Source organism: Stylophora pistillata, chromosome 11 (genome assembly GCF_964205215.1).
Source record: "Stylophora pistillata chromosome 11, jaStyPist1.2, whole genome shotgun sequence".
Lineage (NCBI taxonomy): Eukaryota > Metazoa > Cnidaria > Anthozoa > Scleractinia > Pocilloporidae > Stylophora > Stylophora pistillata.
Genome location: NC_142529.1, coordinates 7,807,590 through 7,833,503, shown reverse-complemented (window position 1 = coordinate 7,833,503; position 25,914 = coordinate 7,807,590). Strand labels below are relative to the sequence as shown.

General features: G+C 40.4%; 4 protein-coding genes and 1 pseudogene across 4 annotated transcripts; 2 read left to right on the top strand and 3 right to left on the bottom strand.

Moving 5' to 3' along the window:
* The first annotated feature begins 730 nt into the window (after positions 1-730).
* On the top strand, positions 731-2,043 carry LOC111334137 (uncharacterized). The gene has a single exon (XM_022939826.2). The coding sequence runs from the start codon at positions 806-808 to the stop codon at positions 1,892-1,894; it is 1,089 nt and encodes a 362-aa protein (XP_022795561.1). The 5' UTR covers positions 731-805; the 3' UTR covers positions 1,895-2,043.
* Positions 2,044-9,076: 7,033 nt separating this feature from the next.
* On the bottom strand, positions 9,077-10,848 carry LOC148719861 (uncharacterized). The gene has a single exon (XM_088737777.1). The coding sequence runs from the start codon at positions 10,510-10,512 to the stop codon at positions 9,841-9,843; it is 672 nt and encodes a 223-aa protein (XP_088593903.1). The 5' UTR covers positions 10,513-10,848; the 3' UTR covers positions 9,077-9,840.
* Positions 10,849-10,856: 8 nt separating this feature from the next.
* Positions 10,857-13,834, bottom strand: LOC148719860 (uncharacterized; annotated as a pseudogene).
* A 719-nt stretch (positions 13,835-14,553) lies between these two features.
* On the top strand, positions 14,554-18,830 carry LOC148719859 (uncharacterized). Its single transcript, XM_088737778.1, has one exon. The coding sequence runs from the start codon at positions 16,817-16,819 to the stop codon at positions 17,438-17,440; it is 624 nt and encodes a 207-aa protein (XP_088593904.1). The 5' UTR covers positions 14,554-16,816; the 3' UTR covers positions 17,441-18,830.
* A 577-nt stretch (positions 18,831-19,407) lies between these two features.
* LOC111334151 (follicle-stimulating hormone receptor-like) lies at positions 19,408-25,786 on the bottom strand. The gene is made up of 5 exons (XM_088737773.1): positions 25,272-25,786; positions 23,758-23,829; positions 23,228-23,299; positions 22,582-22,653; positions 19,408-21,527 (listed from the first exon to the last, which is right to left on the bottom strand). Exons 1-5 carry the CDS (start codon positions 25,493-25,495, stop codon positions 20,135-20,137), a joined length of 1,833 nt encoding a protein of 610 aa, XP_088593899.1. The 5' UTR covers positions 25,496-25,786; the 3' UTR covers positions 19,408-20,134.
* Between the last annotated feature and the right edge of the window lie 128 nt (positions 25,787-25,914).

Below are 25,914 nucleotides of genomic sequence, written 5' to 3'. Positions count from 1 at the left end.
GCATAGTAACCTTAAGTACTATCGAGCGCGTGGTCCAATTGTTACACAAATTAAAAATATTTGAATAAGAACACAAAAGATCGAAAAAAGGTCTCTTTGAATTGAAACGAATCTTATTTAAGTGTTCAGCTGTTTGGAAGCACTAACTGCCGGAGAACGTAGATTAAACTCACAACTTCGAAACTAACAATACTTATCTTAATAAGGATAGAGCAGCTTCAGAAATAGAAATGACATTAAAAATTGTTGCTTATCTATGCAAGGTTGGTGTCAAGTTTGATCGTATGAAAGGAATTGAAATTACGAGTACAAACTCAATTGCCAAACATCACGAGAACCAATTTTACCACGGAAAGACCATCAACACTTATATTTACCTAAAAATTTCACTAGAATTGCACAATAAAGTACCGAGATGCAGCTGTACAACTTAAGTTAATTGTTCAAAAACTGCTGTGGTTATATATTTTCAAAATATCACAATGAAAGAAACTTGCATAAATTAAGAACGGCTAGAAACCGAAAACAACGAATAAATATGCTAAGACAACCACACGGGAAAATCACTAAATTTTCCCGTAACAAAGTTATTTTATGGTCTTCATTGACTGGAGCTTGTCTTTTGGAAAAGGACGATTTATCAAAGTTTACTGCGCATTGTGTTTGCTTTTCTGGCCCTTTCCTGTTTCTCCAAAATTCAAATTAATCTTTAATACGGTAACAGGTGCCGCTGGCTCAAGACTGACTCATTCTTGGCAAGAAGCCACGCATTTAAATCGAAAGCTACTCTAAAACATTACCAGTAATGGAAGATCCAACGATATTTGTCGGACTTTCAAGTGAAGCTATAAATCGGATTTTAGCAGGTGATAATAGGGAACAGATCGCAAATGACTTAAAGAAATCGATTCCAGAAGGACGTCTGAAAGCATCGCAGAATCCATCATCCTTCGTCATGACAATAAACATGAACGGTCCCACCAAGGGAAAGGGAACTGCAGAGAAACGGAGGGATTTACTGTCTATTATTCTAAATTCCGGTTTCCCGCCCGATATAATCTTCTGCCAAGAAATACCAGGAAAATTTGAAGCAGAAGTTATTCCGGAGGGCTACGATTTCGTTGTGAACGAAAAGGAGGCTGCAGTAATATGGAACAGCCAACACTTCGATGGCTCAAGCGATGGACTAAAGACGACAGACACAGAAATAACCAGATTGATGGAGAGAGTGGAAGGAAAAGACTCTTCTGCGAACGGGCTGCTCTCCAGAATATCAATGGTTAGACTAACGCCTAAACAGAATGCGGAAGCTGACATACTTGCAGTTTCATATCACGCGCCTTACAAGATAGAGCAAAAACACAACGTTTGCCAAATCCTGCTTTCATTTCTTGATGCAGTATTGAAGCAGAAAGCAATAAGTTCTTATATTGTTGGTGGGGATTTCAATTTTGATACACGGGATTTCGAGCCCCCTAAAGATGTGACTGTCCCATCTTACGAGATGACCCCTCGATCACAGGAGAAACAGGAAGAATCATCCAAGTTTATACCTCATAAGGACAACTTCATGTGGTTCCCACGTAGAGTCTTGGAGGTGAGTTGGACAAGACCTATTTCGTTTGAAGACGAGGACAATTCTAACACTGATCTAACCAAAGAGGATCATAAAAAGGTTAACGAAGCAATGAACAAAGAGGGCACCGAGGCAGCCGAAGCGACAGACATGTTGGATCACGACCCTATTGTAGGTGTCCTTGTTCTCTCTTCCCCGTCCAAAGCAGTAAAAAACCTCTCAGAAGAATTCAAAGATATGTCGTTGTCAGGTAGTTCAGAAGGAGAGAAAGCTCATCCAGCGACAGAGAAGCTAACATATAGCTGTTTTCCTTTATGACGCTATTCGGCGTCATGTAAATAACAGTCTTTGTCAATATTTCATTAATTCTATGGTCGAGGTCGCTTTAGTCCCGAAACAAGAAATAATGCTATTGATACCTCATGGATATTTTAAGCGTTAACTTTTATTTTGGGTTAAGTAGTGTGAATTGCAGTATATGTCTAACTTGCTGCGTGCCTCAGTATTTTCACTTTGGGTGATTGAAATTTATTAGTAAATTTGACATGTGCATTCAACTAACAAAATTGTGTTTGGCATAGTGCCTGACGCATTCTGATTGTGAACCAATCAAAATCGCCAGTAGGGTACAAAACAATGGCATTTTTCTTAATTAATTCACATTTAGCAACTTTTCGAGTTAGGAGCAAATGTAGATTTGGTTGTTCAAACTTTGTAACGTCTGTAGTTCGATATTTCGTAACCACAAACAGACCCTAAATCAGTATTAGACCAGTAGATTCAAATGAATCGAGACCAGTATTATCCCTACTTACGTAAAATTCCAATTTAGACATTTTGTAATCTGCATCTATTTTAAAGTTCAACTTGTTATTAATTTTCTAACATGTGTCAGTATACCGATATGCGGCGTTAGAGACGAATATCCAATTAGACATGATTTGATGCTACACTGGTTTAAAGATATAATGAATGTAACCGAAATTACAATTCATCGACCCAACGTTTCGACACACTGATTGTTCAACTGGTTGATGTGTGAACTTAAGTCTATCGAGAATCCAATTGTTTATCGCTTTACTCTAAAGACAACCAAAATACCTGTAATACCAGTCGTCGTCTTGTAGTGTAGTGGCTTAGACTAATTGGCTTTTTAAATCCGAAACGCTTTTAACACATATATAGTATATTAATCCCTCTATATATATATTTAGTATAATTTCAGAGCTGAGTAAAGAGTTATATATCTATATAACCAAAGATTATATATCTATATGTATCTATATATATCTCGCTCAGGGCAAATTTTCTTCTCAAACATTTATTCTATTTAAGTATGATTATTTGGGGTGGACAGGGTCAGGGTTTCCCTTGTATACAGAATTTGTTTAATTGAAATTAGCCTGTATCCGTTATTGGATCCTCCTTTGTCATCCGCTTAGTTGACTTCGGTCGTGTATCTTTAATAGATCCTTAGTTGGGTTTCATATGGGGTTATAGGCTTCCTCTACCCTGTCACCTCGAAAATTAAGTTTCCCGGGAGACCACGTCTCCGATCACGTAAATCACATCTTCGATTGCGGTGGTGCCAGCATGGTTGTCCTGATAGTGTAGTGGTCATCACACCTGACTAGTAACAGGGGGACGTGGGTTCAAATCCAGCTAAGGGCAAATTTTCTTTTCAAACATTTATTCTATTTATATATATATTACTTTATATATATACTTCTATATATATATATATATATATATATATATTATACTTAATAAAGTGTGACTTGATTTTCGTAGAACAGTGCTCAATACATAGAAGTAGAGCGAAGTATATATTGTGGGAGGAAAAAGACAAGCTCGAGTGGAATAATTGTTTTATTAAAAACGTTAAATTAAATTATTAAATTTTATTAAATCTTTAGCTCCCTTTTAATTTTAAGCTGACACGTACGCTTGCCATATTTGTAGATTATGGTATATTGGCTGATATACCATAATGGCTAAGCCAATAAAAATTCTTGAATTGCATTATCCAATGATCTAGTTTTTAATAAATATATATATATAATAAGTTAAAAGGCCTCGAGCCAACAGTGACGCCGCGCCAGAAGGATCCAAAAGGATTCACAGTCCAAACCTCGATAAATGGTAGGAGAAGTAATGTGGCACACGAGGAGGGACAACTTCGAGCGAAGGAAGACATATACTCAATAAAAACTCTAAAAAGTTTAATATAAAACGTTTCGGTCCGAGACCTTCATCAGTTGTAATACAGTGACTTAAAAATTCCTTAAATAGATTTATATAGGGCGTGATGACACATATAAACAAATACAGTAATTACTACGCGAAAAATTATCACTATAAAAAGAAATAGAAAAATTGTTGAATCCACTGAAAATGTAAAGGAACCAGCGTTGACTTGAAAGGCGAGAATTGTACTAAAATTCCCAATTAACGCTGAGACTGGGACCTTTGATGCCCGCCCAATTTGAAAAAATTCTCCGCATTAATTATAGTTTATTCTTTTTTTGGGAGTGAAATTCCTGGCGCTTATTCAAGCTGAAGGGTGCCAGAGAGAACAGCTGTGCGCTCCAATATGCTTCTTTGGTAATTAGAAGTTTCTGGATGTTACCTGAATTGTTTACTGTTGCCTGCACTTGATCAATGCATTGGAATGAGAAATCGCTTAAATAATATGGTGTTTTGTTAAAATGTACTTTGTCGCAACTTCTTGGTTGAATCTAATTCCTTTCTAAGTTTTCAAACAGGCAAAAATAAATTATGTTCTTAGAATCACAGGAAAGTTTCGATCGTATCTTGTAACGGTTACAAGATACGATCGAAACTTTCCTGTGATTCTAAGAACATAATTTATTTGGCTTCGTGCAAGAAATGTCGCCTACAATACATTGGTTCCACAACAAATGACTTTAGGGTTAGATTTCGCAACTACAAGTCTGCTATGGTCACTAAGAAAAAGACCTGTGAAGTAGCGGTGCATACCTCAACATCTCTCCCTCCTATGGGGCAACCCAAGGAGACTTGATTATCGTCCATTTCCTAGGGTGGGAAATTTAAACCTTACCCAGGTGGGATGTAGAATTTGAACCGGGACTTTCAAGTCCCTCCAGCGGAATAACCGTGTTTTATCTTTTAATATGGAGGTGTTTTAAAGTAAAAAGTTCGCTATCCCGAGCAGATGGCTCAGAAGAAAAGGTCCTCAAGACAGTAATGGTTGCTGATCTTACCTTGTGCAAAAAAATTTGACGATCAAATCCGACACTTAGGTGGGGCGTTTGAAGATAATTTTGGCCACGGGGAATGGGAATTTGAACACAACTGTTCTCAAAAGCTCAAATGCCCGGCAGTGGATGTTGGACATTTGATTTTATTGACGCATTAAGAGATTAAAACATTTTCAAAAACTTTCAACAACAAGTCGATGTCGGACAATCGAGAACGACAAGAAGCTGCTCATCCATTGTCAGTATAGCAAAAAATTTCTGTTTTAAAACTCTTCAAATTCACCAGTTATTATTATGCCATGGGAGAAATCTTGAACAAGTGTCAAAAGTAATCCGGGTTTGGATTGGTTTAGTCTTACTTGATTGATTGGTGATTGGTCTAGATAGAGCAATTATTAACTGAGTGTCGAAAGTAATCTAGCTTTACTTTGGCTTTGCATTAATTCGGTCTGTGATTGGTCCACAAAACTCCCGCCATACTCTAAACCAATCAGACGCAAAACGAAAACCAATCGTGATTTGGATGTTTTCCCGCATTTTGGTTCTTGACCTTTTTATACTTTGACTGCTCATTGGCTAATGAAGATCCAAACCTTTGTTGTGAATAACGGGGATAATTTTCTAAAGAAACTGTTGTGCTGCGTCGGCGGGAGTAACCAGGTAATTTTGGTTTCATTAACTGAGTTGATAAAGTAAATTGGCTACCGTAGAGAGTTTCAAAGCCGACGTTTTGAGCGTTAGCCCTTCGTCATTCGTCCTTAAGAAGGGCTAACGCCCAAACGTCAGCTTTGAAACTCTTCACGGTGGCTAATTTACATTATCGACTCAGTTGACAACACCAGAATCACTTTGTTATGATTATCCGTGCGCGCGTTATGACAACTTTGGTTTTGGTTTTTCAACAGTCAATGGAAAACTGCTTTAGCGAGTCCCCATTCAATCAGTCAGATATCGAAAATTATCAAGTATTTCAACGCTGTAGCATCACCTACATCTACGATTGGTAAGGGCAATTAGGGGCTCCCACCAAACCAATGAAATGCAAAACCAAGAAATATCGGCACTGGTCTAGAAGGTTTGTTTTAAGTTCCCCTTTTCTTCCAGTGGCATTTCGCCTTGTTCTGAGCGACCCTTTATTTATGTGTCAGCCTTTGCGAGACTATCAGTTAGTAAACAGGGCTGCGAATATACAAAGAGCTCCGCAAACACGGACGTTTCAAAACAGAAGACGGTTTATGGGTTTGTGGGAAGTGATTCAGTTCGTTTCATCATTTTCCTGCTATTTACTTTGTAATGAGATTTAGATTCTAACTGATTAGAAGTCCTAATACTTAACTACATTATTTCCTGAGAGACACAATAAGTTTGTAAAAAGTTCGCCCTAAGCTCACTGATATACTAAACTCTTTTATTGATCATCAACATGGCCGATCATTGAAGTACATGGTCAATATAAGTGCTACTGAAATGCACGATGGGTTATCTGAAATGCACAATAGGAAATCATGTTCCGTAAATGATGTGACAGTTAACAAGTCGAATAACAGTCACATACGCCATTTACTTTGGGTGTAGCTCATAGGACTCATTTAGAGTTACTTGTGAAGAAGATTGATCGCAATTAACAACATACACTCCTCTTTTCCCGAGACGTTTTGGAAAGGGAGCTTTTTTGTCAGGTACAGTCCTGAAATGATGTTCGCTACTCTTTTTTTTTAGATGTTTTAAGAATATTTCGTGTTACTAAAGGTACTGGTTTTTGAATGCAAAAAGTACACTTTTATGCATTCGAATTATTAAGTAAGATTTGCGATTCTTTGTGATATCTTTTGATGGTTTGACATTTTGACAGCTTTGGTCTTGTTCATCCAATCAAATTAGGTTGTCCATTCTAACAAGGATTCTGATTGGCTCATTGTAAGCGTGCTCTGTCAGTGTATAGAGTATGCTGACGACACTGTCGTTCGCTTTGAAAATAAAGTTTATTTGAAAACTGCAAGTAATGAGTGGGGAATTTAAGGGAGTCCTTATTATAAAACTAATAGAGAAACCTTGGCTGTGCTCTGTTCTGTAGTAAATCACTTAGAAAGCGGCTAGAGCACTCAAGAAGTGCTCTACATTTCTTTCGTGCTCTAGCCGCTCCTTCATGCTTTCCTACAGAACAGAGCAGAGTCAAGGCTTCTCTATTTGTTAAATAGACGATTCCCAGATTTATTTTTCTTTTGATTCTTCTTCTTCTTGCTGTATGTCGATGGTAAGGGAAAGTATCATTAAATTAATTTTTTTGTAAGATTTGCATACGGAATATTCTTCTGAAAGTTCAGAATGATTCGCGACATTTGAAAACTAATTTAAATGCAATTTGGGTACAGCGACCGCAGGCATACATACATACATACTTTATTGAGTCTCCCTTCAACAGGGCTTTTCGGTCACAATGTTAACTAACTTATTTGCTGTAATTTAATTAAAATCAAATGTATTTAAAATCATTCAAAGTATATCCAAATTTACTACATATAGAACATACTGTTAAAAAGTTTCCGCTTAAAAATATCAATATCTTTAGTATTCCTAATGTTGTCAGGTAGACCATTCCATTCCCGTGGGCCGCGAAAATAATATGCCCTTTGTCCCGTCGACAATCTACATCGGGGGATCACAAAATCATTACGTCCCCTTGTGTTCCTATTATGAACTGCTGAACGCTTAACAAAATATTTACGTAAATAGTCTGGAGCTAAACCGTTTACACCGTATTATGCTAAAACTAAATCATTAAATAAAATTTTTTCTGTAACATCTAACCATCTAAGAGATCTCCGCCCCTGAGAGAGATGGTCAAATTTCCTTAAACCTAATACAACTCTGGCAGCAAAATTTTTTACCAACTGTAGTTTGTGTAGATTTCGCTTAGATGTGTTCCCCCACACTGAGGAACAATAAAATAATTTACTAAAAACAAAGCTATTTATAATTAATAAAAGTGTTTTCTTATCTAAAAGGTGCTCAAATCTTCTTATCTGTACTAACTGGTTCATGCAACTAGAGGCTGTTTTAGTAATATGCACATCATAGTTAAGATATTGATCAACATATACCCCGAGATCCTTAGCAAACGAAACTGGTGAGATAGTCTTGCCCAGCAGAGTTAAGGAGATATGAGGTAGCCTCTTAAGAAGTTGTGCTGAGCCAACAACCACCAATTTTGTCTTCTCGGGATTTATGAGTAAAGAATTCTCTGCACACCATCTACTGATGTTCCTAAGATCATGATTTACGGCGACTATAGTACTTGATGAGTCTGATATGGGAAATTTAAAATGCAATTGACAATCATCAACATATATACGCAGCGGCTTGACTGTGGGTAATAGCACTGATTAAATCATTAATGTAGACAGTAAAAAGCACAGGACCCAAGATTGACCCCTGAGGTACTCCGTTTGTTAAAGGTAACAATTCTGAGACTGAATCTTCATATCGTACTCTCTGATATCTACTGGATAGATAGCTACTAAACCAAGAAGCTGCAGAAGTGTTGAGACCCAGTTTCCGTAGTTTTCTCAATAACAACTTATGATTAAGGATGTCAAAAGCTTTTGACATATCAAGCAGTACTAATAATGACGCTGCTTTTCCATCAATTGCTTTCAAAATGTTATCTGTAACATTTACGAGGGCAGTTTCTGTCGAATACATTTTCCTGTTGCCACTTTGATAATTCGACAGTTTATCATATTTTGTCAAAAATTCCACAAACTGCTTGTGTGCCAGTCTCTGACTTACTTCAATGAAATCGGCCTGTTGTTGGCTGGTACTTCTGGGTTCTCTTCTTTGGGTACAGGTATAACCTCAGCAATTTTCCATACTTTAGGAAACGCAGCCACATTAAACGAGTTATCCACCCGACTGGAAATCACAGGTGCAATGCTTTCACAACTGTCTTTCAGGACTCTCGCAGAGATTTTATCATATCCTGGTGATTTGTTGGTAGCTAAACTCTTAATGACAGATTTAACATCAATTTCTTTTACCTCTTGAAACTCAAATTCTTCTGTTTCAGCGTGCAGGCCAGTGCCAATACCTTCTTCCCAAAGACCACAATCTTTATCCTCATCCAAACCGTGTTCTCTTGTCATCAGGTTTGCTTTTTTTGCAGTAAGTTCTCCCACTGAAGTAAAATACTTATTAAATTTGCTTGCCAAAGTCTCATGGTCCTCAAATGTGCCTGGACGTTTACCAGTATCACGAGACATACATCGATTTAAGACCTTCCAAGTGGCATTTGTATTACCTATGCTGTTAGCTATTTCGTTTCTTACATAGATTTTTTCAGCAAGCCTCAGTTCGCGTTTCACTTCTTGTCGGAAGAAACGATATCCGTTCCAGCATAGTTTATCATTTGTCTGAATGGCTTTCTTATGCCAAAGGTCCCTGGTCTTCATAAGCTACTTAATTTCTGGTGTTACAAACGGTTAGAGCGGGACTTGATCTTTACACGTTTGATGGGCGCGTGCTGATCTAACACGTCAATTATCCCCTGCCACACCCCTCTCGCAACAAACAAACAAACGAGACAGAGAATCTGCTTGGGCATCTTTAATGAAAAACGAGAGGCCTCCGGGGCCCGAGGAGACCCCAAGGGAGGGGGGGAGGGTGAACAAAACAACTCGAACGACCGAACGAGCGAAACAAAATGATCATATTACACTGAAGCGTCAGTCAATGACAAGCCGGTAATGGCGTGGAGTCCTGGGGCTAATTAAGTTATTCCCTAGGAATATTAACAATTATCCCCTGCCACACCCCTCTCGCAACACACAAACAAACGAGACAGAGAATCTGTTTGGGCATCTTTAATGAAAAACGAGAGGCCTCCGGGGCCCGAGGAGACCCCAAACAGAAAGAAGGAGGCCCAAACAGATTCACAAGGAAGGAAAAAAAAAAAAAAAAAAAAAACCAGGGCGCGAGAGGGGAATGGCAAGGAAGACAGGTAACAAAATGAACAATAAGAATAAACTACAATGACAAGGTTTGAACGTGCCCAGCTAGGATCTGCGTGAGAACGAGTCTGTCTACTAAGGGCAATGATAAATACAACATGTAAGCGTCAGATCGCCAGTCTCCTTGAAGCTTAATGAGCTCGGCTGGGATACCGCACTTAAAGGCGAATGTAACGCCGCCTCGACGAAGGCTGTGTCCAGAGAATTCCAGTGGATCCAAAGAGATAAGGGATACTAAATACTTAATACCATCGTTAAGAGACTTCGCCGTAATACAGGTGAGTTGGTTTGAAGTGGAAGAGAAAGTGAAGAGAGGACATGCGTAGGGGGCGGCGACCATCCTGAGTAATAGTTGTAGGGCGGTTGTGGGGCAGAGAGGCGATCCGGGAATGTGCGGAACGGGAACAACAAGGGCCGTATCACCTGCTTGACGAGTTTTGGTTCTGGTGACTGTGAGAAAGGCGCCCGAAGCGTTGAAGTTGACGCTGCCTCTAGATAATGCGTGTTGTGGAGAGAAACTGTCGAACGTCTGAGGAACGAGATTGGCGGTGCGAAAAAAGGTGAAGAAACCAACCAGAAGGGCGGACCACAAGGCTAAATGGGCAGAATTGCACAGATTAAGATGGGCGTGGAATTGTAACAAAATCGACGGTGTGAGAGGTGCTTTGCGGTGGGGAATGTGAATCATGGACTTCCCTAGACCTTTCTGTGTCAGTTTGACATGAATATCGTCGAAGGCTGAAGCGTCCAAGTGGAAGAAAACGTGAAGACGCCGCAGGGCGCTGAGATAATTGTTGATGGTGTGGTTGGATTTGACAGAGAAGCTGACTAGAGTGATGAAGGCGGCGATTGTAGATGGGGAAGCGGGGAAGGGTTGAAGATTGTAGAGATCACAGACCTTAAGGTAGGTGTTCCAGACGGAGTGATAGTTCCGCTTGGTGGCTGCTGAGAGGGCAAAGTCTTGAATTTGACGAACATGATGTTGAAAATCGCATAGGTGGTAACCTGAAATGCGAAAGAAAGAGGAGGTGATTACCACTGGCAGTCAAAACGAAACAGATCAAAAGAGCAGACATATTCTGTTAAGGTGTTGTAATGAAGGCGAGCTGCCTCATAAAAAGTGCGATGAAATTTGGGATCGCTGTCCCAGCGACTCAGACAATCAGCGATGGTGTTCTGGTGACCCGGGATATGAAGGGCTCGAAGCTCGAAATCAAAACGGGAAGCGTAAAACCAAAGTTCACGCAAACACGATTGAACAAAAGGGACGCATGAGCGTCCGATGTTAATTGCAAGTTCGGTGTTTCGATTGTCGGTCTAGACCAAAAGCCGCTGGCCGCGCAGTTCTTCGGACCATAGTTTGAGACTGACGATGACTGCCAACATTTCGAGAGAAGCGATAGGCAGCAAAGCTGTGTCGATGAAAGGTGGATAAGAGGAGTGGAAAAAACGGCCGTCGAAAAAGCCGCCAATGCCAGAGATGCAGGCGTCGGTGCAGAAACGAACAGTCGTATCGATCCACGGAAAGGAACGTAGTAGAGAGACGCCATTGTAAACAGGAAGAAACTCGTTCCACCAGCGCAGATCGGCAAGGAGAGCGGAACTGGGCGTGAAGTGGGAAGATTTGTGGGGGAGCCGACGGAGTTCGTAAAGCATTCGCTGCATGAAGATTTTTCCGGGGCTGATACAGGCGCAGATGTAGGAAAGTTTGCCAATGAGTGACTGTAAATCAGATTTTGTGGCTCGTGGGGAACTAAGCCAATGACGAATAAGCTCGGAGGTGCGTGACAACTTGTCTACAGGAACTTCCAGAGTCATATTAACAGTGTCGTAAATGAGGCCAAGGAAAACCATCCGAGTTGAAGGAGGACAATCCTTTTCCGGGAAAGATTCTAGGCCCAAGCTGTTGAAAAGGTTTTCCAGATCCTGGAAGGCGACAAGAGCGTCAGCGTGAGAGGCCTCGACGCCACCAAAGTCATCGATGTAATTCACACACTGGTGTTGATAAGCGGAATAGAAAATGTGAGCAATCGCACTGGTAGTACGTTGGCATGCGAGGGTTGCTAAACGCAAGCCGAAGGGAAGAACCATATCAAAATATAGCAATTCGTTCCATTGGTAACCGAGAAAAATGTAGTCCTTAGGATCAACGGGAATTTGACGATATGCGCGCTTCAAATCCTTTTTAAACAGGAAGCATCCTGGGCCCTTGGCGATGATGAGGTCGGCGAAGTCGGCAGAGCGGGGAAGAGAGAGATGAAAAGGTTCGTCCAGAAAAGAGTCTTTTGGAATGCCATCGTTAACGGAGACACCGGGGGGGAAGCTCAAATCCAAAACGACTCGACGTTTACAGTCATCTTTAGGGACAGTTTTGAGCGGTGAGGTTCGGAGGAGGGTTGGGAAAGGATTGCGGTGAAATGGTCCAGCGGTAGCCCCATGGGAAATTTCAGCTGCGATGAAGGAGTCAATGGCATCGGGGAAACGGACTGCGGAGGAGTGGTTAGACTTGGAAGGTGTGGGAAGGAAACTGGAGCGGTAGTTGATGGGCCAACCGAACGCGAGAAAATCGGCCACTACAGAATTGTGGTACTTGTCAAGAGCGGATTTCCACGAAGGAATGTTCAATTTCGAAGGAACGGGAACACGAGGGCCGAAGGCGTTGGGGTTTGACGACTTGGAACAGAGGATGTGGCGAACAACGGCGGCGTAGGAACAGGCACTGGAGAGCGAAAGCTGACCGGACGGCAGAGCAGAAACGGACGACACTTCCGACGAAGTTAACGGAGGAAGCGGATAGTCCGGGGATAATGGAGTGAGGTCAGGAGGATTCGGAGAGTGGACTAGTCACGCTGACGTAGGGGGCGTGGAACGGTTTGAAGAAGGCGGTGGTCGAGTAGGACAAGATGCGATGGTATGATCTGAGAGTTTGCAATAAGCGCAGATATGCTCCGTTCCCAGCTGGTGGCTGGTGTTATTACAAACGCCAGTGCGATTCCATTCGCGGCAATAGGAGCGTGAGCGGTTGTTGGGACCGGGGGGCGTGGCGATACGTGGGGACGGTGTTGTGGTGGGAAGTCGCTGAGATTCGGTGATGTTAAATCGTTTTATCTCGCTGAAGTCGTCGCCCCAGTTGGCAAGGCCGGCCTCAATGCGATCCAATACGGCGGCATGAAAAGAAAGAACAGCGGGCCAATTATACTTCGAAGCGAGTCGCATTAAAGACATCAAATGTCGGGTCATGACGGCTTGTTTCTCCGGTAGTTCGGAGTTAACAATGTCTAAATAACCGTAAACGAATTCAGAAGTAGTCAGGTCTTGGAACTTTTTCCTGGCAAGACCGAATGGGACATGCAAATGAGGCCATTCTTGCGGATGAGTGATACGTGTGTTGTGGTCAAGTTGACCTTGAGACTTACCGGCATTGTGTCCGGAACGCAGTGTCGAGCGAAGGAATCGCTGCCGGTTTACCACTGCTAGGAGACGAGAGCGATCGCGCCTTTGCTTGAGCTTCCAGTTCCAAGACTTGGATTTCTAGACGCTGCTTCTCTATTTGAAGCTTGAGGAGCTCCAAATCCTGGGAATTTTCCGGCATGGAGGTCGGCGAGACACGTGGTGGAGAGAGATCGACTTGAAGGGAAGTTCTGGCGCTTGAAGCGCTGTGCGGCGGCCGATTTAATGAAGGTAGGTCGTAAACAAAACCCGTCGGTAAAGAAGGTGCCTTCACTTGGCGTTTACCGGCGGCAGAAGCCATGAAGAAAAAGGTACAAACAGGATCGATACAAAATGAACAAAACAACTCGAACGACCGAACGAGCGAAACAAAATGATCATATTACACTGAAGCGTCAGTCAATGACAAGCCGGTAATGGCGTGGAGTCCTGGGGCTAATTAAGTTATTCCCTAGGAATATTAACCATGAAGAGAGAATTGAATGTTTCCACTTGGGAATCAATGTCATTAAAGAAGTATACCATGTGCCAAGGAACAAGAGAGAGATCTTCGCAAAAGCTATCGGGTGCGTACCCGGAATAGCTTCTTGTAGTGACGTATTTGGCTTTGGCTTTAGGGCGATTTATCCTTAATGTAACTTCAACTAAGTTGTGATCACTTATTGAGGACATAATGACTGAGCAAGACTCCGCTAAGTTAGGATCAGCAATCATAATGACGTCAATTAGCGAGCGTTTTGTTTCTGTAATTCTAGTCGGTTCCTTCACTAGTTGTGTCAGGTTGAAATTAGCAACAAAGTCTTTCAAAGTTCGACTATCCGCTGTATCATCGAGAATGTTACAATTTAAGTCACCCAGAATGATAATGTCACAGCTAAGCAGTAACATATTCAGGAGACTTCTTGACAAACTATCGCTGAAGGCTGATGTGGTGCTTGGTGGTCTATAAACAGTCCAAATAAGAATAGATTTGCACTGTCGCACTTGAACCTATTGTGAACTGCTGAACGCTTAACAAAATATTTACGTAAATAGTCTGGAGCTAAACCATTTACACCTTTATATGCTAAAACTAAATCATTAAATAAAACCTTTTCTGTAACATCTAACCATCTAAGAGATCTCCGCCCCTGAGAGAGATGGTCATACGATTCTGTTTACCCGTAGCAGAATTGCGTGGGACTTATTCTATTGTAACATATGCAGAATTAATCTTGCATGACTCTCATTTGTTGAATTTCAAACAAAGTGATATCGCTTCGTCATTGCTTATTGTCGGATTTGGAATCAGCTGTCGGTGAGCAGTGAAAGCTTTTGAATCTGACGGCAGACTTGTCAAAATAGCGACCTATTTTTCTGTTCAGAATACAAGAAGCTTGACAGGTAACTTTTATTATAAGGGTACTGAAAGTATGTCTGCGTCCTTTAGAACGCTAGAATTCATTTGGAGCTTGAAATCATGAGGCCCTCAGTCACGGAATAATACATGTAGGGGTCGATCCGCGGCTGAATTTTTCTTTTTCTTTGAGCAGTTGTAGTTTTACTTATTCTTAGTGAATTTGCAGCTTTCAAGTGCGAGTTCAAGAGAAGCGTGCAAAAATACTACATGATGACTTTAGTCTATCGCTGTTGTTGAAATTTTTTAGATTTGGTTTATGTTCTATCCCCGCAGAAATCATCTACGTAAGGTAGAATTCTCCAGTTGTTGAAGTGTCTTTTTTAGTTATCATTATCATGATTAAAAACAAAAGGCACAAGTTTGTCGAGCTGAGAGGATCGTCACCTTCCCCAACACCCCCTGGAGAGAAATTGTTTCGTATCCTCAGTGTTACTCTGGTAAGAGAACCCAAGATGGCGGTCTGTTATTTCGCTACAATAAACAATACTAAGCATTCGGTCACCGTCAACGCACCTGCACCACTGGCTATGATCGAATTCGATTTAAAAATTTTCGCCTGATTGCAAGAGATAGAGTGCAAATTGTCTTCGATTGTGGCGATCGTTTGCTATATTGCCATTTTGGTTTCCACGGGACGCCTCAAAATTAAGAAATAACGAATTATGAATCCCTTTGATATTTTAGTTCTAAGAACAGATAAAGGTTTATTATTTCATAAATTTCAGTTTGATAGGGTGTCAAGTTTTGTCCTGTGTTAAAGCAGGGTTGAATTTCTAAGCTTTTGAAGGACACGATATGAAATAGCGGCCGAGAATGCTGTAACGAAAGGTAAAAAAAAAGTGACTTAGCCGCTGAAAGTTCGCAATCTGAACAGTCCTTGTATGATGGTATGACAGTAAAAAGCGGCAACAGCGAAATCAGAGATAGAGTCGGTAAGGCGGGCAGATCGCTGAATCCTTCCAATCTTTAACATTCTTGTCGTGTCCTCTCCCGATTCTTTTCACCAGCTCACTCATGAAAGATGCTAGAAAAGGAAAATTGAATATTTGAGTTAGCGATGTTGGCTATAAGCTATTTGTAACAATGCTTGCTTTCAGGCTGTTAATTTTATAGTTATCTCAGCGAGGCTTGTAAATTTGTTAGCCCTTAACTGCGCAGGGTGTGTGCGTTTTCCTTGCCTCTTAAGAATCATCGGGACAACTCAACTAACACATGATGGCAACAAAAAGCGAATCATCGCAATTCTTCCAGCCTTTTTTAGAACGAGAAAATTACATATTATGGCTTCAAGATAGCTTAGCTCAAAACGATTATTCAATCTTTTGTTACTCTGAAAGGAAGTAAGCCATTGACAAGCTATGGCTTTGTTTGCTGGGTGGGTTGCAGGCCGACCGATCTATAATTCGCCTAAGTCAACACGCACTAGTCTTGTTCGATTGAATAAGAACAAAATCTCCTTTGAAGTTCTTGAAACAGATCACTGAGTCGACAGAATATTAAATTACCACGTGTTTATAGTCATATGGCCGATCATCTTTGTCCAATATGATTCACGCGTTATCATCCAACACAGACAGTCACACAGTGCGTGGTCCTATTGTTACACAAATTTAAAATATTTGAATAAGAGCACAAAAGAGCGGAAAATGGTCTCTGAATTAAGAGGAATCCTATTTAAATATTCAGCTGTTTGGAAGCTTTAACTAAGAGAACGAAGATTACACTCACAGCTTCGAAACTAAAAATACTTATCTTAATTAGGATGGAGCAGCTTCGGAAATAGAAATGAAAAAGCAATTAAAAATTTCTGCTTATCTATGCAAGGTTGGTGTCAAGTTTGATCGTATCATAGTTAATCCTCTCGATTGACTATGATCGTACGAAAGGAATTGAAATTAGAGTACAAACTCGATTGCCAACTATCATGAGAACCAGTTCTGCCAGAAAGACCATCAACACTTATATCTATTAAAAAAATTTTACTGCAATTGAACATTAAAGTACCGAGATGCAGCTATACAACTTAAGTTGATCGCAGTAAATGGCTTGAATAATCAACTTGAGTTGATTATTCAAAAACTGCTGTGGTTTTCGACAGGAAGAGAAAAACTCTTCTGAGAACGGGCTGCTCTCCAGAATTTCGATGGTTAGACTAAGGCCTAAACGGAATCCGGAAGCTGACATACTTGCAGTTTCATACCACGGAACTTACAAGAAAACGAAAGAAGTGAGACACAGTGCTTGCAAAATTCTCCTTGCGTTTCTTGATAAAGTATTGGAGAAGAATAACATAAGTTCTTATATTATTGGTGGGGATTTCAATTTTGATACACTGGAATTCGAACTTCCCAGTGATGTGACTGTCGCATCTTACGAGATGAGCCCCCGATTACAAGAGAAACAGGAAAAGTCATCTAGGTTTATACCTCATAAGGACAACTTCATTTGGTTCTCAAAGAAAGTCTTAAAAGTGAGTTGGTCAGGACCCATTTCGTTTGAAGATAAGAACAATTTAAACAGTGATCTAACCGAAGAGGATCCTGAAAAGGTTCAAGAAGCAACGAACAAGAAGGGCACTGAGGCAGCCGAAGCGACAGACATGTTTGATCACGACCCTGTTGTAGGTTTCCTTATTCACTCCTCCCCGTCCAAAGCAGTCAAAAACCTCTCAGAAGAATTCAAAGATATGTCGTTGTCAGATACTTCAGAAGGAGAGAAAGCTCATCCAGCGACAGAGAAGCCAACATATGGCTGTTTTCTTTCATGACGCTCTTCGGCGTCATGTAAATATCAGTCAGTCAATATTTCATTAATTCTATTGTCGAGGTTGTTTTATTCCCGAAACAAGAAATGCTGCCATTGATACTTCATGGATATTTTTAGAGTTAACTTTTATTTTGGGCTAGGTAATGTGAATTTCAGTATGTGCATGGTCTGATCTGGTGCGTGCCTCAGTATTTTTACTTTGGGTGATTGAAATTTGCATGTTAAATTTGACAGGTGTCTTCAACTAACAAAATTGTGTTTGACATAGAGCCTGACGCATTTTGATTGTGAACCAATCAAAACCTCAAGTAGGGTGCAAACTAGGGCTCTTTTCGTAATTAATTCACAATGGGAAACTTTTCTAGTTTGAAGCAAATGTAGTAGATTTACTTGTTGAAACATGGTAACGTCCGTAGTTCGATATTTCGTAACCACAAATAGACTCTAACTATTAGACCGGTAGATTCAAATGAATCGACCAGTGTTATCCTTATTTATGCCAAATTTCAATTTAGACAATTTGTACTCTGCATTTATTTTGAGGTTCAACTTGTTATTAATTTCCCTGCATGTGTCAGTATACCGATATGCGGGCGGTTAGAGACGAATATCCAACTATAAATGGTTTGATGCTACTTTGGTTTGAAGATTTATTGAATGTAACCGAAATCACGATTCATCGACCCAACGTTTCGACACTCTGTTTGTCCACCCGGTTGCTGTGTGAACTTAAGTGTATCGAATATCCAATTGTTTCTTGCTTATGAAGACAATCCAATAACTGTGACACAAGTCGTCGTCTTGTAGTGCAGTGGTTTAGACCGGTTAGCTTTTTAAATTGAAATGTTTTTAACATGTACATGTATACATTACTTTTTTAACATTCGAAGAGATAACATAACGAAACAGAACTGTAATGTAATCGATTTTAAACCTTTTCAACTTACAATTAATATATATACATATATAAGCAGAAATGTGATGGTCAAGAGGCCAACTCCAATGTAGCTTTGTTGGTTTATTAGCTCGACGTTTCGACCGTCTCGGTCTTCCTCAGGAGCATACTAATTACATAAGCAATATTCAAATTTAAAATTCGTGTCAACAGTAAACATGTCATGACGTACCACAAACAATGCTGATCAGTCTCAAATATGACTGAAGTTAAATAACTGAAGAAGGTCTCTGACAGAAACGTTTTTTATTAAAATTTTTTATATTTTTACGTCAGAAGTTGTCCATCCTCGCAATTCTTTTAAACTCTATATATATATATATATATATAATTTCCACACTATAGTGCAAGAATAATTCTAAATTTTTAGTATATTAGTGCCTAGTACTGTTTTTCAGGTTTACTGCACTAAAACAGTTATTTCTTGTTGCCTGCATGACAGGTGTATTTTTTTTTTTTCCGTTTTTCGCTCGAACGGAGGCAAGCTCGAAATGCGAGTCACGCGCGAGGAGAGAAGTGTGAAAAAAAGAAGTCATCCGGGTTTTGATTCATTTTGCTTTACTTCACCTGGTGATGGTCTAGATAAAGTCTCCTCATTCTCTCAACCAGTCAGATGTCGGGAGTAATCAAATATACAGGGATTTTGAATAACTTCCATGTGCAGCTGTGCCCGAAAAGGGGCCCTAAGACAATACCAAACGCGAGAACCTAGGGGAAGCAAAAACTAAGAAATATTTCCAATCAGCCGCTTGTAAGACCTCTTACCGCAATCTATTAAGCTTGTGAGCACATCTGCGATTTGTTGGAACAATTCCTGTCACCCTCCAAGCCGATCAAATGCAAAACCAAGAAAAATCGGCACTGACCGGGTCACTCCTTTATATCACGATCCTGTTGTGGGCGTTCTCCCTTTCATAATAATGCGTCGTTCAGTTCGAAGTCTCAACATCTCTCCTCCCCCCACGGGGCAACCCGAGGAGACTTGACTATCGTCCATTTCCTGGGGTGGGAGATTTAAACCTTACCTAGGTGGGGTGTGGAATTTGAACCGGGATTTTCAAGTCTCTCCAGCGGAATAAACGTGTTTTATCTTGTAATATGGAAGTGTTTAAAGGTAAAAAGTTCACTATCGCGAGCAGATGGCTCAGGAGAAGAGGCCCACAAGACAGTCACGGCTGCTGATCTTGCCTAATACAAAAAAATTTGACGATCAAATCTGACACTTGGGTGGGGCGTTTGAAGACAATTTTGGCCCTTGGGGATGGGAATTTTAACGAAACAGTCTTCAAAAGCTCAAATGCCCGGCGGTGGATGTTGGAAATTTGATTTCATTGACGTATTAGGAGATTTAAGCTCTTTCAAAAACTTTCAAGAACAGGCGATGTTGGAAAATCAAGAAGGATGAGGAGCTGCTCATCCAGTGACAGTACAGCAAAAAATTTCTGTTTTAAAACCATTCATATTCACCAGTTATTATTATGCCATGGGAGAAATCTTGAAGGGCTGGCGCGCTTCAATTAAGATCTGCAGACGTCCCAGGAATAAGACTTCCGTTTAATTGTAACTCTAAAAATAACCTCAGTGAAATTGACATATCCCGGCCACCTCAGATTCTCTCTCTGTCCCAATTATGACTCTTGGCTTAATATAATTGCTAGTGAAATGCACAATGGGAAATCTAATTTACGTGTTGCGTAACACGTGACAGGTAACAAGTTGAATAGCAGTCATACACGCCATTTACTTTGGGTGTAGCTCGTAGGACTCATTTAGAGTTACTTGTGAAGAAGATTGATCGCAATTAACAACATACACTCCTCTTTTGCCGAGATGTTTTGGGAAGGGAAGCTTTTTTTTCAGGTATAGTCGTGAAATGATGTTCGCTACTCTTTGTTTTAGATGTTTTAAGAATACTTCGTTTCTGAAAGCAAATAAAAACGGATTAAGACACGCGTTGGCTATCATACACATTGGAGGCAACCATAAACGCAATATGAAATTGACCGCCCGGTCAGATACCAGTCTGATATTTGCTGCGGTGAATATCACTATACAGAGATTAGGCACTGCATAGAATATCATGTTAGAAAACACGATAATGCTGATTCGTCTAGCAAGAGATGTTTCGCGCTGAATTCCGGCACCGCGAGCCGACTTTCGCGCGGAGATGAATATGTGAAGGTATAAACCGACAACTGCAAGATACAGGGCCACAAATAATAACATGAGTACCTGGGTGCCCATAAAGCGTTTCGTTGTTCGAAAATTTTGCACTAAAACGCACATATAGTTGTCTCGAGTCGAGACATGATCAAAATATTCAATAACGAAGCAAGATGACGCGCAGAAAAGCCAAATGAGAACGCACAGGAAGCCAGCTACTTTAGGAGTGATTCGTAAATTAGGTCGCATGCAGTGCACTATAGCTAGATAACGCTCCACAGTCATCAAGACCGAAGTTAAGGCTTCTATTGTTTGCCCTATTATCATCAAAGACCGGAAGTAAGGACATTGGTGCTGTCTCCATTGGCGAATACCAGAGTCGGTGTTTATCCCGTGACCAGCGGCTATCGTTAATGAGAACAAACCCAAGAACAAATCACCGAACGCCAAATGCGCTGTAAGAAACATCGACGTCTTCTTGATCAAAGAACTGCTACTGAGTATTGTTGCTATGACAAGCAAATTGAACACCATAGCAACCACGCCTAGAAAATATTCTATCGGCCTGAGAGACCGAGCCTTGTCGTAACAAAAATTTTTATAACTTTTGCGAACTATCCTCATAGGCACGAGATTTAACGGGCAAGATTTATCTTTGCAAGTTCCGTTAAAGTATACGTATTTCTTCTGGAAGTGATCAATTTTTGGCATGTTATACTGAGGTATGAATTCACAACCCTTGGTTTTTGTCAGCAATTTTCGCGGGACATCAGTTCTGGTCAAATTGCACCATTTACAGTCTTTCGATGTTGTAGCACCAACGATTGTCTTAAGGGAGGAGTCAGTCAGTAGCAACTTGTTTTCCATGATGTTGAAGTGCTTGTTTCCTGTGACGTCGAGAAACTCAAGCTTTGGAAGAATGTTGAAGAGAGTACCATGCCACTTTTTGAGGTTATTGTAAGCCAACGTCCTGAATGATGAACGATGAAAAATCTCATGAATTGAATTTGATCGATTGAATTGGACCGTTCTTACCTAGGTCTACGGCACATGAGACTTAACCGTTAAACTCCCATAAGTGACCAAGACAGAAGTTCTCCTTACAACAGTTTCTCCTTGTAATGCCTCCAATACAAGCAGACAAGCTATGAGAACGATTAGAGGATTATTAGTTGATCTAATACCAGATTCTCCGAACAAACGACATAAGAATTGTATGACAGACAGAAAGGAGAATTACTAATGAAATCTTGCGATTAAAGGGTTGACATCCAATACAAGAGGACGTTGATCCTTTAATCCCCTGGATCTAGATATGAATTCTCTACACTCTCTATTATACATCTGTAGCGAATTTAGCTCTAAAGACTTGGTGTCAAATTTTTGATATCGTAAGGAGAAATTACATCATGGTCACCCAACAGGAATGAAAGCGGGTTAAGCTAAGAGATCGTACTCTCTGTACAAATATTTCTTAGGTAATTCCTTCGGTTGCTTTAGATCGTTTCATTTTCAAGGACCTCAGGAGGATCTCATAAGGACCATTCATGAGTTATCACTGGGGTGGGGAGAGGTTTCGGAAGGTTTCTGGGGGATAAAATGGTTTTTTTGGGGGGGAACGGATGGGGGATCAGTCGTCGCCAACAGAGTATAAAGAGAGGGCTAGAGAAAATTGACTGCTAACTAACTGCCAGTGAGGGAGAATCATAACAATATTAGAGAGACTTATTGGGGGATTGGGTAAATTTTAATGTAACACAGCCAAAATCTTCCTCCCCCTTCCCGCCTCTCAGGCGATAACTTATAAAATGACCGTTCTCTAAAAATGACCAATCTTACAAACACACTGCCAGACTCTGTCCACTCATAAATGAGACGTCGGGTATTAACACAGGTGCGATATGATTAAGCCTTATTGTAAAGGGAACTCGCAGGAAAGACCCTCACTGTTTGATATATCGAAAATATTTAAGTAACAATGAGGTGGGTTGAAAGTTTATGTGCAACAATTGGTAGAAACTTACAGATATTGCAGTTGTGTGAGTCCGTCGAATGCGTCCTCTGTGATGAATTCTATTTTATTGTTGTCTAATAACCTGGTGAAATAATAGTCAAATAATTGCCAAAGCCTGGTATATCATGTATTCCCGCTTCTTACAAGAACCAACCATCCAGTATGACTTACAAAGTCCTGATGGGGGGAAGGTTTTCCGGGGAATCATGTGGCTTTCAGGGAGAACCGAGAGGGATCAGTCATCACTAACTGATGATTAAGGGGGGGAGAGACCATAGAAAATTGACTGCCAGTGAGTAAGAAATCATTAAAAAACCACAGAGCCTTAGGCGGGAACAGTTGAATTTTATTGACACAACCAAATTACTCCGACACTTTCCCCCTCGCAATTAATGATTACCGGTCCCTTAGCACTTGATTGGAGGATAGACTGAATCTAAGAACCAACGAGTGAACGAGTGAACGAGCAAACGAACGAAAGAACCGTTCGTATAACCGAATGAACAGGCGAATGATTAACTAATGAGACTATGGAAAGACGAATAGGAACCAACCAATCAACCTACGGAAGGGCGGGCGCATGTGTGAAAAAATGAATGAATGCGCATGCGTGTGCGTGTGTTTGTTTAGATCGTTAGCTGTCTTTTCATACTTACAACTTCTTGAGTGATTTCAATCCCTTGAAAGTATTTGCTGGGATTGCTTCAATCAAATTGCTTGAAAGAGAACTGTTGAAGTAGAGACGGATTAAAAAGCTTTGCGAGACTGGCGCCAGACTTTGAAACTCCAGGTTATACTTCATTACCATATGTATATCCAGTGGGTAGTCCAAGGTTGCGTTCACACTTGGTGCTCGAGCACAGGTACTCATGCCAGGTACTCATGCCAGAATTTGGGCACCGTGCTTGAATATGTCACTGATATCTAGGGTACCCAGTGTCTGAACACAGCACTATATTGTGCCGGTGCCTTGGCACTAATGCTCAGGCACCAAGTGTGAACGCAACCTAAGAATTACATTTGTCCAAAGAAATTTTTTTTTCTCTCACATCTGTATTACTCGCAGTCTGATTTAACATTATTTGAACTGCTATTTTTCCACCTGACTACTTAAGAATTCAGACAAAAAAAATGCCTCCATTTTTTTCAATAATTATTTGTCAATAAAGAGACCTGGTATACTCACAGATTTTCAACAGTTGACATATTATTGAAAGCCACTGGTGAAATTTGTCTGATATCATTCCATGATAAATTCCTGAAAAAGATGAAAACAAAAGTTTAAATTGTGTTATCTTCGACTAAGTCATTCCTCTTCGATGAGCTTATTGTAGGTGAGTGACCTTCGGAAACACCCGAAGACGATCCCGAAATACTGACGTGTGATCGGATTTTCCGATATTTTTCCGCCCGTCCCAGATCTCTTATAAATACTTTGTTGGTTCAAGACCCCGCTCAATCCTTAATTCTCAAAATGGCCGCTAAAATCCCGCCGAGCAAGCGTACAGAACTTAAAGGTATGTTTTAGGACAATCTTTACCTCATTTCAAATCATAATCAGGTGATAGACCATCCTGTATGAAAAGACCAACACATACGTATTTTTTTTTTTTTATATTTCTCCAAATTCCGGAACAGAATTTGATTTGTAAAATAGTGGGTTCCAACTTCGAGGTTTGTAATTAAGTTTGTGAAGGTGTAGTGTGATCGTCCGGGTGAGTGTAGTCCTGAGAAGGACTGTTGTCGGTGGTGGTGCCTGACGTTTCGACACACCTGTGCGGAAGTCATCATCAGAGTCAAGTTTTATTGATAACACAATTTCTTCGAAGGACTCGGCAATGTATAGGATGATTAACGAAGAAGAATGCAAAGCAGGTGTAAGATTTTTAATTAAAGGACAAATTTATCGCAGAACAGAATTGTTTCTGCTAAAATTGAAATAAAACTGGAGCGTTGCCATACAAAATTATGATCGCTTAATTAAGAGGATTAAAGCTGTTTTCCTCATATTGCAGAACTTAGAGTTTATTTGTTGTAAGAGCCTAAAGAAATCCTTCATTTAGCCTCGAAGCATTTTCCGTAGAATGAAAACACTGGTAACAAATTTGCGAAGGTAACCGTTTTGACATGTGCCGCGAACGTTACGGAAGATTTAGCCATTTTGGTGACTCAATTTGTAAAATTAAAACGATAAGCCAGCAGCTTTTCCTTTTTGCAAGTAATTTTCTCCGATTTTATTTCTTTGTAACACGGTTCTGGTGGGAATTTTGTTTTCAACTTTGACAGCTGACTCTCGCAGTTTGGGCGATAAACGAATTTTCCCTTTTTTCGCGGGGGGGAGAGGCAATAAAAATACGTGTTTATAGAGTAAGATTGTATGATAAGGTGACGAAATTTCGAAACAGGGTTTTTAGAAATTGCATCGAAGTTAAATTCTTGATATCAACAAAAAAATACCCACCAAAGGATTAGTTAAAGAAAATGAAATTAATGAAAAGTGAAAATGAGAAGCTCTTTTCTATGCAACTGAGTCAAACTGAATTCATACATTGTTCGGATTTAGTGATCGTCTTTCCGTAAAATTGTAACAAGTTCATGTGAACTGGCAAACAGATAGACGAATTAAACCAATCCAGCCTTAAATTGCCCAGATGTTAAAAAAAATAATAACAAATTGGTAAATTTATGTCGTGAACTTACAGTGAGCAAATCTTGTTGGCGAATTCAAAATCTTTCAAGTCTTCAAGACGGATATTTCTGCACTGCACATCTATAAGGTCTGATAACGACGATGTTTCACAAGAGCTGCACGAACAGCTCGTTGGACAGGTGATCAGAAAACTTTCCTGCTGCAAAGTTGTGTTGCAAATGGCACACAAGATAAGAAATGTATTCCAAGAAAAAATTAATGTTTTGGTTTCCATCTTGCACGAATCTGATGCGATTGGCAAAGGTGCTCCACAATCAATAAAGAAGCGTGGCACAGAGAACGGAAAAATGACAAGGTGGCTTTCGGAACAACCAGAGTTGTGTTTTCACTATTTCCGGCGTCTTAAGTGGTCAAGAATGAATGTGATCAACTCATTGTCAGAAGTCGCCCACAATCAAGTTGTTCAGCAAGTTCAAAGCTGTCAACCGATAAAAATCTTAATTACTCTCAACTTTGGCTCCGCTTGTCGAGTTCAACTTTTGAGCAAGCATTACTGAAAAACCAGGATAAAATGTACTTACCCTCCGTTTAATACCAGCGAAGCTCAAAATCATTTTTATCAAGGTCCATTCCGCCCCAGCTCGAGTAGTGCATTTTTTAGTGTCATTGACGTCATAAGTTAACTGTGGTTCC